At 34.1% G+C, this 17067-nt stretch overlaps 1 protein-coding gene across 1 annotated transcript; it reads right to left on the reverse strand.

Moving 5' to 3' along the window:
* Positions 1-71: 71 nt before the first annotated feature.
* On the reverse strand, positions 72-16624 carry LOC125057872 (protein PTCD3 homolog, mitochondrial). Its single transcript, XM_047661797.1, has 15 exons — positions 16412-16624; positions 16124-16306; positions 15054-15282; positions 14754-14977; positions 13958-14054; positions 11658-11819; positions 10015-10189; positions 9077-9207; positions 8174-8292; positions 7299-7383; positions 6643-6784; positions 6259-6361; positions 5243-5441; positions 781-962; positions 72-192 (listed from the first exon to the last, which is right to left on the reverse strand). The coding sequence occupies exons 1-15, from the start codon at positions 16435-16437 to the stop codon at positions 123-125; spliced, it is 2127 nt and encodes a 708-aa protein (XP_047517753.1). The 5' UTR covers positions 16438-16624; the 3' UTR covers positions 72-122.
* Positions 16625-17067: the final 443 nt, after the last annotated feature.

Genomic DNA, 17067 nt, shown 5'->3' on the forward strand with positions numbered 1-17067 from the left:
AGGTCTCAACAAGAAAAATTCTGTTGAATATGTATTTTATTGTAAACGTATCAGGTAAATAAAAAAATATATATTGACTATTCTTTTATTTCCAACTAAATTATTATTCACTAAAACTAAATCTAATCACTGTCCGAAGAATCGCTATCACTCTCCGAACTCGAGGAATCCATGGGTGCACCGGTTTTTGCCCTGAAAAGTTTCCGGTATTAATATAAAAAAATATTACAACAATATCACAAAATGCATTTATTTATTTAAATTGCAAACAAATGTTAGGATAACATGTTTCATAATCTTTATATATATAATTCTTTTGAATAAAACACAATTTTGACCGGATTGAAGTTATGTATTATTATAAATTTACAACTATTTAACATAATTTTAAATTTATCCGACGTTTCGCGTGCTTTACAGCGTGCGTGGTCACGGTGACTGAAGACAAAAGATGTTGAATGTCAAAAAGTATCACAGCTGCATATAATTCTTCTGTGAGTGTGTATGTCACTGAACTTCTCTCAAACGACTGGACCGATTTTGATGAAATTTTTTGTGTGTGTTCAAGGGGATCTGGGAATGGTTTAGATTCACAAATCAGCCCGCCAGATGGCGCTGCAGTCGGTACTTTCATACTTTGCTTTACTAATCGCTTGAAATATCATGCAGGACAACGTCTGTCGGGTCCACTAGTAATTCTATAGATTAGTGTTTTAACACACGTACAGTACAATTATATATATAAAGATATTAAATTAATCGTGGTAGGTAGGTACTTACAAATGAAAAGCTTCTGCGATGACAAGTGCCGACGGGTGCAATGAAGCTTCAAGGGCAGATCTCGGCTCCTGGAGTAACGTCTGGACTTCCTCAGCTGGTCTATTCAACATAACTCCAAGTGTCTCCACACATGCTTTCGTTGCTTCTTCGAAACCGCACTCAGCAAGGTAGGTTAGTGCAGTCTGAAATACGTTGAAATTTATCTATCTCTGCAGTGTAATACAGATTACATCAACATACATACATACATGTGTACTTATGTACACGCGTTAGAAATTATACTTCTTTGGCGTAACAAGATAAAAATCTTTATGAAAATGTTCGTCTTGTACCTACGTTTGTAGAAAAAACAACAATAACAATAGAAGAAAGGTATTTAATATATTGAAAGTATAACGCATTATCTAGATAAATAAAGTTTATTTAAATATCACAAAAAAATTAAGAAATGGACATTTTTTATTTTAAAATGTTGACTATAACTTCAGGGTGTTGGTTTATTGTGCGCGCGCATCGTAAAAAAATACTCTCTTTACGCCAAAATAAGTATAACTTCAAAAATCTAATTAAATAACTTAAAAAAACTTCTGCTAAAAAAATAAGTGTTAAAATATCTTCGCGTTGCAAAACCTGTTGCGTAAATTATACAAAATATTAGAACAATACACTCACTTGGTGATTAGTTCCATTAGCAATCCAAACAAGTCCAAGCATGTGGTTAGTAAATTGTGAAGTTTCGTTGCTCGCGTTAAGGAATTGCAGTGGGCCGTTACTTGGACACAATGTGTAACGGCGTAACAAGCAAGCCCAAAGGCAATAATGACATTAAACAGTATTTAAAAAAAATCTTTTATACAATACATATGTAACAATTTTGTATAAAGACACAATTCAATATACAACACATTAATGGTCTGTCGACAATTGTTTGGACATGCTCGGTGAGTCGTTACCTGGGCACGATGTATAACGGCCAATGCAACGGCTTACAAGCTATGTCCAAACAGGTTTGATAATGTAATACATCACATTTTTATACAAGAATACATTTCACATAGATCGTTAGACTACTATGATGAGTATTGTAAGGGCATGCTCGGTGAGTCGTTACCTGGGCACGATGTATAACGTCCAATGCAACGGCTTACAAGCTATGTCCAAACAGGTTTGATAATGTAATACATCACATTTTTATACAAGAATACATTTCACATAGATCGTTAGACTACTATGATGAGTATTGTGAGGGCATGCTCGATGAGTTGTTACCTGGGCACGATGTATAACGGCCAATGCAACGGCTTACAAGCTATGTCCAAACAGGTTTCATAAAATAATACTTCACATTCTTATACAAATATACATTACACATAGGACGTTGGAATACTATGATGAGTATTGTAAGGGCATGCTCGGTGAGTCGTTACCTGGGCACGATGTATAACGGCCAATGCAACGGCTTACAAGCTATGTCCAAACAGGTTTGATAATATATTACATCACATTTTTATACAAATATACATTTCACATAGATCGTTATTCTACTATGATGAGTATTGTAAGGGCATGCTCGGTGAGTCGTTACCTGGGCACGATGTATAACGGCCAATGCAACGGCTTACAAGCTATGCCCAAACAGGTTTGATAATATAATACATCTCATTTTTATACAAATATACAAATCACATAGAACGTTGGAATACTAGGATGAGTATTGTAAGGGCATGCTCGGTGAGCCGTTACCTGGGCACGATGTATAACGGCCAATGCAACGGCTTACAAGCTATGTCCAAACAGGTTTGATAATATATTACATCACATTTTTATACACATATACATTTCACATAGATCGTTAGGCTACTATGATGAGTATTGTAAGGGCATGCTCGGTGAGTCGTTACCTGGGCACGATGTATAACGGCCAATGCAACGGCTTACAAGCTATGTCCAAACAGGTTTGATAATATATTACATCACATTTTTATACACATATACATTTCACATAGATCGTTAGGCTACTATGATGAGTATTGTAAGGGCATGCTCGGTGAGTCGTTACCTGGGCACGATGTATAACGGCCAATGCAACGGCTTACAAGCTATGTCCAAACAGGTTTGATAATATATTACATCACATTTTTATACAAATATACATTTCACATAGATCGTTATTCTACTATGATGAGTATTGTAAGGGCATGCTCGGTGAGTCGTTACCTGGGCACGATGTATAACGGCCAATGCAACGGCTCACAAGCTATGCCCAAACAGGTTTGATAATATTATAATACGTCACATTATTATACATTTATCATAGATCGTTAAGAATACTAGGATGAGTTTTGTAAAGGCATGCTCGATGAGCCGTTATCAGGCACGATGTATAACGGCCAGAGATTTTATACAAACTTACAAATTATGTTTTAATATTCCAATTTATAAAATATCTAACAAAGCTAGCTAATTTTATAACGAATAATAATAACTAGGCATTTCGATCTCAGCATGTCGAGACTATCTTTATCAGCGGTAGCGTTAGCACCATAAACTAACAATGTTACAACACTGTCAGTTTACTTATACAACTGACATTACTAGAAAATTTGCTATACTAATTCCAACGCTGAGAAAAATAGACTCCAAATGATATAATAATACATAACTGGACCATGCATCTTATCAAAATGTCACACTCATTATTTCTAATACCACGGGTTACAGTAGGCATGTCAACAGCGATGATTATATTATATATACAAATAAATGAATGGAAGATTGTATGTCGTTAAGGCATGTTCGGTGAGCTAAAGGCTTAGAAGGTTAGTAGTACATCAGATGTTTATACAAGTATACAAAGTACTTAGAACGTTACAACACTAGGATGAGTTTTATAAGGGCATGCTCGATGGGTCGTTACCTGGGCACGATGTATAACGGTCAATGCAATGGCTAACGAGCTATGTCCGAACACGTTTGATAATATAATACATTGGATTTTTATACAATTATACAAAGTACATAGAACGTTACAACACTAGGATGAGTTTTATAAGGGCATGCTCGTTGGACCTGGGCACGATGTATAACGGTCAATGCAATGGTTAACGAGCTATGTCCGAAACGTTTGATAATATAATACATGTGATTTTTATACAAATATACAAAGTATTTATAACGTTAGAACACTAGGATAAATTTTAAAAGGGCATGCTCGGTGTACCTGGGCACGATGTATACCTGCCAATGCAATGGCTACCCAGCTATGCCCCACTTATATATATTACAAACACGATTAATTATTAATATACTGGGTGGCGTAAAAGTACTGGCACTAAAGAAAATTTGTTTATTGTTTTTATATGACATTCCTGTCATTCTGTTGTTGAAAATTGTGTAGTGAACAAATGTAAAATACACTGAAAATAAACATGGACCGTTTTACTCCCCAAGAACGTGGAATAATCGTGTCAATGTTCTTACGGAATAATTCATCAGTGATAAAAATACAACGTGAATTTCGTCGACGATTTCCCCACCGTCCGGCACCGATTGGTCGCACAATCCGACGCTGATGAGTCATTTGAGTTTTATACGGGAACATCTTTAAGTCTTTCACCAAAATACGCTGCAGGATCCGTCTGGAAATGCCCAATTGCGTGGCACGTCGTTCGCGCACAGCATCGATATTTTCAGCTGAACGGCCTGTTCTTGGTCTCCCAGACTTAGGTCTATTCAATGTTGAGCCAGTTGCTTCAAGGACGGACGATTTACAACGTGTTGTATTTTTATCACTGATGAATTATTCCGTAAGAGCATTGACACGATTATTTCACGTTCTTGGGGAGTAAAAGGGTCCATGTTTGTTCACTACACAATTTTTAACAACAGAATGACAGAAAATGTCATATAAAAAAATAATTAAATTTTCTTTAGTGCCAGTACTTTTGCGCCACCCAGTATTACATTCAACAGTTTATAATAGGTAGGTTAATTTATAGATATATATATTAATAATTTACTAAACATACATGTGAAAAGGCATATCTTAGAGATGGATTTGCAGTTAGTTGAATCTTTATTGGAATTGTAGTAAAAACGAACCTAGCGAGATGTGTACCGGCTCCGAGAAAACCGATGCACCACTCGCGCAGTACGTCTCAATTGTGGAACATGTTTCTATATTCACAAAGAAAATGTACACAAAAGTAAGCAAGAAAGTCGCAAGGCAAATCGCAAACGCACGCAATGTTTTTATAAATTGAGAATACGTTTTTTTTACACTAGCAACCCTGCGGATATTCACAGACTAAGAGCTATAAATGTCAAGCCTTACCTTTAAACCTAAAGCATTTATCAATAAAGCACTGCTATGACAACTTTCGGTACTTCAGTCTTACCTTCGGGAGCTAAAACCTTACCCAAATGCTACGAATTCATAATTCTATAAAAAAATAATACTTACAGCTGCAATACCCGGTTTTCCGATGTTAGCGGCCTTTTTCGCGACCGACGCCAATATTTCAGGTTTATCCGGTACGCCCACAGCCTGCTCGGATCGAAGCCTTCCCAAAGCCTCTCCAACAACCTCCCAGCTGGGGTCATCTTTATCGTTCACGTCCGCACACAAATCTATTATATTCGCTAAAGCTGTTGCTGATAACCTGTTAAACGTAATAAAGATATACGTGTCGCAGCAAATTAGCTTAATTAGCCGTTTAATCAACAGCCTCTAATAAACAATAAACTCTTTGACGTAATATCACATCATGTTATCGTGAAATTCGTGCTGTCATGGAACACTTTAACTTAACAGAAAGAAGTCAGCGACAGTGCAGACGGAACGTAATTTGAAGCTCAAAGTTACAGAGTACTGAACAATTAAACAGATAAAAAATTAGCTTAATAAACCAATTTATTAATAGCTTAGCCTCTTAACTAAACAGCGCCGTTTAACTAGCGGCCTGAAAGATATTCAGCAAGTTGATCAAACAGCTAGGCAAATGACTTGGTACGATGACGTTTCAACACTTGCCTACTTGACTGTTAATTTAAATTTAGTTGCATTTTTTGCCACTCTAACGAAACAAAACTCTCAATATGGCGTCGGAAACCACAACATTGATGGTGTTTTCCAAAGTTAAATGAAAAACAAATGCAATAGAAGAGTGTGGTGGGATAATAATGCGAATTCAGCTGTGACTGACGCAAGCAATTTAATTTTTAAAAGAATATTTTTATGTCAGATGTTACATCTATTTTATTTCTGCCACATCACTCTATCGTACGAATGGCCTAAGCATTAGCCAGTTTATTAAATGTTGTAACAAACGCTATGGCTGAACATCTTTGAGGCCGCTAGTTAAACGGCGCTGTTAAAATATTATATATTATTCGAACAAATATTCTACTAAAATATTTCTGACACAGAATTCCTGATTGTTAATAAACAAACAAAAAAATTATTGAAAATATAATTACTGTTGTGTAGGTGTCCTTCTATTTTCATTCTGTTCTTGAATCAATTGTCCAAACTTAAGCATATCGGCTGCGGCATTTCGGATTTTCTCTTTAATTTCATCTTCTGCAAAATATTTTTCAATTATTTTAGATTTATTACTAAACATATAATTACTGTTGATAAGAGGAACTATGTTTAAATCGTCGAATAGAAAAAAATAGCTTTCATTTGATATATATATATCTTTGTATATGTACTTATTGTCCTAGTAAAAATAGCATTACCTTAAAAAGCGATATATTGGAATCGTAAAAATTTAATCAATTAATTATTATAAATGGTGATTATTCCTTTTTCCCCAAATTTTTTAATTAAAATAAATATTGATATTAGGTTTCACATACCTTGGTAAGAATAGCATTGGCAGAGTGCATTCAGTAATTGTTCAACAATTTTAATTCTTTTCGCGAGACCAAATACGACAAGTTGGGACCAAACTTCGGCGAGTCTATCACCAGCCCCAGCTACTTCCAATGTCTTTATTATCTGAAAAAAAAACTATAAATACTGGAAAAAAATTTACGCCTACCCTCTAAATGCATGGACATTTAAAAAACGAATAAATATTGATGAAAGTTCCTAATTTTTTTTGTTATATAATAGGAGGGCAAATGAGCTTGCGGGACGTCCAAAAAGGGCAGTCATCGAAGCCCATAGACTCCCATTTTTAGTGGGCGCGTTGCCGGCCTTTGAGGGTTCATCATTTCGATATGACTTTTCGTTTCCGAGAAATGTGTCAACAAACATAAAATAATCATCAAATTTACTTAAATGTTATCCAATATCACATACATTAATAATTATTATGAGCATAGGTTTTTATTTTTCCACACTATGGTTGCCTGGAAGAAATAGCTTATTAGCGATAAGCCGCCCGTTGCCTAATAACTTATGTGACCTGTTTTTTTTATATGTTAAGGTTAAGTGTAATGAAAGTAACTTATTTTCTTTTTGGCTCAAAAACCATTAATTCGCGGCAAACATGCGTGTGCGCACTCACCTCTTCCATAACAGATGGCTCAGGTACATATATGTTTGGTATTAACATGTCCAACAACTGTGCCGTTTTCTCGAATGGGGCGTGTCTGAAAAGTTACTTTTCTTAAGTGTATATATATATTTAAATTTAATTATATTGGATGGAAGCTAACAACAGATCCAAATGGAAACTTCAGGAGAAGAACTTTACACAAAAGGGATCCTGCAGAACACACAGAAACGGAAATAACTTATACGTAGACTAAGAGTATAATTACCAAACTAAAACCCATTTGATATGTAATTTTTTTAACAGTATGGAATAAAAGTTGCTTCATTATTATTTTATATTGATATAATTAGTGTACAGGTGCTAATTAAAGATTTAAGTTAGCGCCTGGTAGATACAGGTGACCTCAGAGCTGGTGCATACAGCGAGGAAATGCTGCCAGCATTAAAGGTACACTGCCACAGGGACCAAACTTTTGTAAATTCGTTTTATTTATCAATTTAAGTATTATTATTACTATTTATTTCGTAATCCTACAGCTTATATAAATTATATACAACAAAAACAATTATACTAAATATATAGCCAAAGACATACATAATATATACAAAAAGGTTCAAACATTTACGACAGGAAAAAACTATAAAAATGATTAAATACGTAATACCTAATTAACAATGTTAATGTTCTGTATTTGACAATTAAATTATTTGTGTAGTTTAGCTTTTACTGTTTTATTATTATGTTTGTTTTTTTTTATTTATGCCCTTAATATTTATTTTTTTAATTTTCCATACTAGGGTTGCCTAAAGAAATCGCTATCTTAGGCCGCTCGTTGCCCAAAACCTATTTATATCTATGTTTATGGTAACGAAATAAATAAATACCTGCATGTTACCGTGACCAAATGCCTATAATAAATGCTTTCTTTATAAGCGTCTCCTACCAACTTGTAGTTATCACCCTTCATTAGTAATGCGTGTACACGCTCGGCAAGGTTTATATCCTGTGGAAAAAATTACAGAATAACTAATTAAATTATTAAAACTAATTAGACTAAACTATAAAATTAGAATAACTAAGTACTTATGTACACGCGTTAGAAGTTAAAAGAAAAAATCTTTTCAAAAATTTTATTCTACGTTTGTAGAAAAAACGATACTAACAATTTGGAGGAGGCTTTTACCCGTGGAGTTTCCGAATCGTACTAAAGGAAGTTAGGTTTCCGAGTAACAAGAAAAAAATGTTTATAACAAATCTTAACTGTATATTCATTGATTTGTAAAGATTGGAAATAATTATAATGATAAATAAATAAAAAATAATTTTGTATCCTACCCTCACTTTAATTTTTTTGTGATTCTCATTACTACCACGATTTATAAATATTTTGGGAGTAGATATATTTGGCAGGAAAATTAAAATTCTAATAGAAAAGAATTATTTTAATCGGCAAAATTTTTCTTTTTTAGTAGGCTGTGCACCGACTTTCTATGTGCGCTAACAGTCGCTCGTATGGTGAGCAAACACCAGCATGTCTCAAATCGAAGATGCCAGACAAAATACTCATCACCTATTTTTTATAGACCAGAAGGCAAACGGGCAAGAGGCCCATCTGATGTTAAGTGATACCTTGGACCCCTTTAATGCCAGAGGGATCGTGAGTGCGTGCCCGTCTTTTAAGAATTGGTACGCTCTTTTCTTGAAGGAACCTAAGTCGAATTATACCTATGTCTATAAAATTAAAGAAACTGATGCAATCTGAGGGAAGTGACATAATATAAATTTACCTGTAAATGGTCACTACACACTCCGATAGCTGTGATGAAGAAATGTGTATCCATAGCATCTGATGGCTCTAAACATTCTCTATTTTCTAAATCAGTCAATATAGATGTCAATATGTCTATGCGCTGTCCACCTGCAAGAAGGATTTATTAATTTATTTAAGGTTTCATCGTAATAATCCACAGATTTTAAAATAATAATATAGCCAAAGTTATACGAAGAACATCATATACTCAAGAAAGGAAAAAAAAAACATCATATACTGACAAAGACAGTGTACTAATAATTTGTGGCAATGTGTGTGTGTGCGTTTTTATTTGATCTTATAAATCAATCGGAATTGATATTTTTCTTCGAAAATACGTAAATAATTCACAAGAAATTAATTCTAATAGTTTACTTAGAAGCGAAAATTTTATTTTGAAAAAGAAAGTTTTAAACATCAAACAATTATTGTAAATTTCTTTATAATATAAATAATATTCTAGGTCCGTACATATGAAATTGGCGTTTTGCATTGGAGGAACAAAAAGTTTTTTTTGTTTAAATAGAATATTTTCAATTGATAGTAAAGCAAAGTAAGTACCATTTCTATCTATGCCCTTTTTCCATTTTATAGGTAGTTCTATGATCCCTTTACTAAAAAACCATGCGGGCGGGAATCAATAAAAACCATGCGGGCGGGAATCAATAAAATCCTTAAAGGCGGTTTCGACTTCGCCGTGCCTGACACACACGATCGTGTTTGGGGTCTATACAGTTAAGTTTGTACTGTATGCATTAACTTCCGTGATTTTGACAAATGACAACTCGCATAGACAAGGATCACAGACAAAGCTCACATGTATACTGGTGACTACAGAAGTAGAAGTTAAGATGACCGGTTGACGCCACCACAGTTAACTTAACATTTAATTTAGTGTTATTTATTATAACTTACGTTCTTTGCAAAATAAACACAAGATGTAGTAATAGGCGGAGAGGCTCGGCTCAATGTTCAAAGCTTTGAATTCTGCCAAAACTTGTAATGCAAACGTTTGCAATATCTGTCCACCACCCCAAGCCGATATTGAACGAAGGCACGCCGTTAACGTGTCTGCGTTTGGTGAGATGCCCTGAAAAACTTAAGTGATATAGTATATGCAGAGCACAATCACGTCTTACTTGAAACGCTTTAACAAAGTTATTCCGACCGATAAAGATATATGCAGCGGAATAGCATAGCAAAGATATAAACATAATAATAGCTCTATAACTCGAACCTCGTTATGTCGAAATCCTCAGTAAAAAAAATTGTCGTTCCCTTCCGCTGAACCATTAAATACGCGGTATCTCAAATTATTTAGACTTTGCAAGTCGAACAAAATGTTATTTCCCTACGAAGTATTGATGATACATTTATACTCTGTAACTCGACTTATGGAGTCCCCGTAAGATTTTTTGACAGATGAAAAATAAAAAGTACTGGAAAAAGTGTAGCACGCTGTTGACCCCACCTCTTTGGCAAGTAAAAAATATTATTAAAAACGATTCAACAACATCGTACATATATAATTATTACGCTTTTTCTCTTTCAAAAGCTTTTCAACTGAAACCACTTTCTTAAAAACATAATATTCAACTAACGATTCAAAATTGTAAAAATTCACTAACATTCTTAAGCATCTTTTTGATATGTTCTATGCTAAAACGGGATTTCTTCTTGTACAACAGTAGTTTAATTATAAAATGTAAGTGTTATGTAGAAATTATTATGTCAAATGGAAGAGACAAGCTGCACACGACATAGGGAATGCTAGTGTGGGGGCTAGTGCACTTTCTCTTTTAACTAAACATTCCTTTTTTCTGCTTTTTCTTTCTTTCTTTTTAAATGATTTAAAATAATTAAATTATTATTATCTGCTGACTGTGACCGCACCACCTGTGCGATCACAGTCAGCATAAACTCAAACATTTGATTTATATATAGTAACTAGCGTGCGTACTTGTAAAATTATTTATTACTACTGAGCGCACGATGTACCTGCAAATACTGACTGCGTATTAGCCATATACCAAAAAATAATACTCGGAATCGGTGAGGGAATATCATGAACTGAATCGATGCCCAGGTGCGAATGTCACCAGGCTACTTAATTCAACAAATTCACATCGGAGAAACTACATGTGGCTCATACTACAAGAATGTATTCACGCGACTATGGTCACATGTGTTCGATCCAGCTCATTTCCTCTGCACTTTAGATGGCGCAGGCGCATAGTGAGTCTGAGACGGAAAGAATGGAAGTGTGAAGATAAAGCAAATTGCAGGCCAGAACATAAAATATTTCCTATTTTAAAAATAAAATAAATCAGTGGCGCTATAACCTTTTTAGGTCTGGCTCTCTGATTTCTAGTATCACTATCATGATTATTTGTCCATCTAATAGGCAAGTAGGTGGTGATCAGCCTCCTTTGCCTGACACACACCGTCGACTTTTTGGGTCTAAGGACAGCGGGTTTCCTCACGATGTTTTCCTTCACCGGTCAAGCCAGTTTTAAATAAAAGAAATTTTAAAGCAAAGGTTGTATATTTAATCTTACCTGTTCATTCATTTCAACTAGAAGTCCCTTTAACGCGTCAATACGCAAGGCCGTGCCTTCTTTAAGAAAACCGACACAGCTGAGGAGGGAATTATAAACTCCGGTAGACAAGGGAACACCTTTTTCTATCGCCTCTTGAGCGAAAGCATGCGCACGCTCAGCCTAAAATAAAAATCAAATTACTTAGGGCTTGAGACAAACTCACTCTTCGACAAACGTTACCCACTAATGCTAAACGATCTTTAAGCCAGTGTAGGTATAATCCACATACTGTTACTTTATTTTTGCTTTTTTTTAATATCTCACATATTAAAATTAGAAGAATCAGATACTTATGAATATATGTTACTAGCTGATCCGGCAAACGTCGTTTTGCCCTGTATAATATCATTTATAATAAAAAAATAGGGGTTGATCGTAGAGGCGTGAAAGTTATGTATGTATTTTTTAATGCTGTATCATAAAAACAGAAAAAAATTTAAAATATCTAATAGGGGTGGACTACCGAGGGGTTCATGTAACATTTAGGGGGATGAAAAATAGATGTTGTCCGATTCTCAGACATACCCAATACGCACACAAAATTTCATGAGAATCGGTCGAGCCGTTTCGGAGGAGTTTAACTACAAACACCGCGACACGAGAATTTTATATATTAGATAGAAATAATATTTTTTGAAAATAACATGAGTACTTAGGAAGGCGCAGTGCTAACCAGATCCATACAACTTTCTCAGAATCCAGTAACCCCTCAATATCGCAGGACTACCGAGGGTACTTTTTGTATCGAAGAGATCGCATGGTTCCATAAAGCATCCGCGAATGTACAATGTAAATACAATGCAAATTTGTAGGAATATAACAAGGCAAAAGAGAATAATAATATTAAATAATTAACACTGCAAGGTTGCTAAAACCAAGCGAAAGAAAGACCTCTATGGTACTGAAAATATCTACCGATTCATTTTTCATCACAGTATTATTTTCAACTAAAAAAGCAAAATTTACGTATGCCTGAAGTTCGCGTGACACGGACGTAACAGTATTTCGCGGAACTAAAATAAAGTAAACGTCAAATGCTTTTCATTTAAATAACTCGTAAAATATACAATAATTAAAAAAAATGACTAGTAACAGCTCCCGGTCTCAAACTAACGTGCTGTAATTTAATATTTTTTTAGTTCTATAATACTCGCCTATACCTAAAAACGGAATACGCAAAAGTTAGAGATTACCTGGTGGCTTTTTGTATCAATGAATTTATATAGTATTGTGTTTTTAATAGTCAACCATTTAAATGATGGTGAAGGATCAATATATATTTATTGTTTTTAATTCAAGTGTGATTTTGGTTAGTGCCCGCTCCTAAACAATGAGAACAAACGTGAGACAGGTTACGAGAAAATCTGATAGAAAACTCCGTAAATCTATTCAAGGCTTTATTTTAAATTACTAAGGAATTTAATTGCACTAAAATAGGAAAATTACGCAAAAAGAAAACTGTCACTAATCACTTCACTTAACACACTCACAGTACTTAATCACTTGTCTTCACTATTTAAACGTATTTAACTTGTAGAAAAATCGAGAAACATTTCATTCAAACCGTCGTAACTATATGTATATACAAAAAAATTTAAATCATAATAAAATAGGTTTATATTTAACGCTTTACGTATCTACGCGTAAAAACATAAATAAATATTAAAATTATTTTTTTATAGTAAATAAATTTACTCATAGTACCGCACTTTTATATCACTCCACAATCCTTAAAAACAATTGATAAAAAAAATAACATACTCGAAACCACTAAACACTTTAATTCAACGAGAAAACAATGGGTATCAAAATTATATTAGTTTTAAAATCATTTAGGTCGACTTAAGGTCCTTTAAGAAAAGAGCGTACCAAATTTTCAAAGGCCGGCATTCGCGAGCCCTCTGGCTTAGAGTGACTATAGGCACCAGACTATGGCATCCTGCCCGTTAGCCCCCAGTAACTCACTTTTCGAACTCTCACAGCGGTTTTCACAGCGGCGGTCGCGCTCAAATCAGTCGTAAAGCAGTCATTTTACGATTTGGCATTCTTATAAACAATAAACTACAAGCTCCCTCCTTTTGCGAAAAGTGAGTTACAGAATCGCAAGGCTGGTTTAAGAAAAAATACCCGGTATATTTTGGATGTGTATTTGATTATTTGGTACAAATCTTTATTGGATATCATAAATACCACTCCTATATTATATGAAAAAAAAACACAAATGAAGTAAAATAATAAAATATATGAAAAAAAATTACCTGATAATATTTTGCCATTCCTTGAATAAGAGTGCAATAAGCTTCAGGTGTTTTCGGATCCATTGAAGCAAAGATCTTATCGGCAAGCCCACCTAACCTTAAGAAAAAGTACAAATTACAACTGGAGGAAGGGGAAATAACAACAAAACTGAAGAAACTTTTTATTGTCTTAAGAATTATTTGATGAAACGAATATCAGTTATTCGGCCAAACTTGTAGCTGGATAACAACAAATATCGTGGCCGGATAGCCACAAGCAACGCGGCCGGATAGCCACAAGCACCGCGGCCGGATAGCCACAAATTCCGCCGCCGGATAGTCACAAATACCATTGCCAAATAATAGTTCGTTGTTGGTAAGAGCCAATAAAAAAACAATTGCATGTGCGACGATTTTTAAGTAAAGCTACAAAACATTACAAAAATATAACAGGAAGCGACTCCTATGGTAGCCACCATGTAATAGTAAAATTAAATAAAATATGTATTAAAAAAATAACAACTATACCAAATTTTAATTTACTGCTAGTTCTTAAATCAAGAACGCTTATCATGAACGAGAAGAAACTGGCGATAAATATTTTGATCGCAATTTTTTTAAGTGCAGAAAGTACATTTATATGAGTGTCCATGGGCTGCAAAAGCCTTTTAGGCCTGACCTGTAACCTCGTTTCATATAAAAAAATATGCCATATTTTGTTCTGAACAATATTAAAAATAATATACTAATATCTGTCTGTCTAGCCAAATGTCTAGCCAAACACCAATCTCATATATAATAATTATTGTATACTAACTTCCATGTGGCAGCTTGTCGTTCCCTTGTTGCCGCAGCAAACCACCTTTCCTCCAACCATTCAGCCCCAATAGGTTCTTTTTCATTATAAAAACATAATAATTGAAGCAGAGACATTTTCAATTCATCATTAACTCCCTCTGATGCTCCTAAGAGTTGGTACACTTTTATAGCATCTTCTATAAGGGCATTGTTTATTGTGTATAAAAGATCTTCTTCAGTGACCTGTCCATGAAATTTAAGTAAATTATAAAAAATGTCCACAAGTTACAAAGGATATGTTTTTAAAGTAAAATTCTACCTTGCTTTCATCATTATAAATTGGTCTTGGAGTAAATGCATCAATATGTGGGTCGGCATTGAAATATGGAGTCTTCATTTTCATTGGGGGATCCCATTCTCGAGTAGTAAATAAATGGGCTTGTTCATCCCTTATCCAGGTGGCAGCCTTACGTCCTGCCTCAGCAGATAGTGCATATGCTCGCTTTCGATAATTGGATTGAGGTATAAGGAAAGGGTCATCATGGTACCTAAAAGTTTTAATTAATTTTTTTTATATTATCTTCTTTAAATATTGATACAATTTGTTTTTATTATTTTAATGTTTAGAGTATTTAAATTTTTGTGTAACAAGGAACAAAGAATGGGCAGGATATTTTTTTTTAAAGCGACTTTTTTTTTTAAATTTAATCATGCGCCTTATTCCCAAGGCTATTTAAAGCTAGCATTTAATAAAAATTTTGAATTACTTTGCTACTCTTTTGAAAACTATTAATAACAGACAAGAATTAAATCCAGACCAAGAAATAGTCTTAGCGCCAATTGTATTTCGTATAATATGGATTCTTTAAAATTACAGTACTATTAAAAGTACAAAAAGTAGTTAGGATAGCTTAAGTCACTTATTGTATAGAAGATGTAAAATTAATTCACAAATGTAAAAGCACTTTTAGGCTTTGGGATTTGGGACACAAAGGGCCCTTGTTATTTTATTTTAATTATTTAATAAAGATTCTTTAGTATGAATTAATAGATGTTTCAATAGCGTAGTTGAATAATATAAATATAGAGTCAACAAGTGGATGAGACTATGGGGATAGACATTTCCCAAATATTTTCAATTAGGTTTTAAAAGCATTGATTTCCTTTTTATGATACATATAATAAGAATTTTAGAAAATACTCATCAAACGGTTAAGGTAGGAAGACATACTTGGACCACACCCAGTTAGGTAACAAAGGATGGATGAAGAAACAGGTACAAATATTTTAAAATTTTGTATTTTATCGTCACCACTTCAATTTTAAAGCTAATGATACAAAACAGTAAAATAAAGAAAATTAAAAAGGAAATTTAAACAAAAATCTTACTTGTAATGAGGAGCTGTTGGATCGACACCGACCGTAGCAGCCAACGCCTGCAGTATGTCGGTAGGAGACCGGGATATGCGCAGTGGCGGTGAAATGCCGTCTATTGATTTTCCACCCACAGGTAGCTTGTGGCCCTCCAATGACGATAAAGCTCGACAGACATGTGCCAGTCTCGCCCACTGTCTGTTATAAAAAGATGTATATACCCAAAAATCAATAATCTGAACAACTCATCAATCTGTATACCAAATATTTACGCGGATTCCCATTAAAATAAAACTTACATACCTTTGAATTGGAATGGTTGAATACATAGCGGTTCGAGTTTATTAGCACTAAGATAAAGAGATAAACTTATTTAAATAATCTATGAGATTGCTTCGCTACATATATTTACCACAAAATATATTTTTTTAACTAAATAAGTGTATTATATATACGGCTTAATCAACATAACCCAAAAATCTATGTTTTGGATTATGGTAATTGGAAACAGATGTCTTTGACACATCAAAATTGACGGTGACAATGACAACAGAAACTGACAAATATGAAATACCGTTTGACTTGATAGTTTTTAATTGTCAGTGTCAGCTTAAATCAAGTAGCTATAGATATTATATTCAATGGATGTATCCAATATAATATAAATATGTTATCTTAACTAACAGAAAAACCGCAAAAGAATATCATTATGTTCTTTTATTGCCGAAAAATGTCGTTAGTCGAGGTAAAACGTCATCGCTGTGGTTGTAGCCGTATAATGTAGATGTCGCTACAAAATTTAAAATGGACAAATTTAAGTCGATTAAGCACATAACATTTGGCGCGGACTTTTGCTTAGGTCATAATATGACACGTCCCGTGTTTGCTTTTTGCAAGTATTAAATAATATTAGAAGTACACCCGATAAAGTATTTTCCATAGACTTAGTATATACTGGC

Source organism: Pieris napi, chromosome 17 (genome assembly GCF_905475465.1).
Source record: "Pieris napi chromosome 17, ilPieNapi1.2, whole genome shotgun sequence".
NCBI classification, from domain to species: Eukaryota; Metazoa; Arthropoda; class Insecta; order Lepidoptera; family Pieridae; genus Pieris; species Pieris napi.

Coding starts and splice junctions, on each gene's coding strand:
- LOC125057872 (XM_047661797.1), bottom strand. CDS start 16,437: ATGTATTCAACCATTCCAATTCAAAG. Junction 16,307..16,411: donor TCAACCATTCCAATTCAAAG/GTATGTAAGTTT, acceptor TTTTTATAACAG/ACAGTGGGCGAGACTGGCAC. Junction 11,820..13,957: donor GAATGGCAAAATATTATCAG/GTAATTTTTTTT, acceptor TTTTTATTTTAG/GCTGAGCGTGCGCATGCTTT.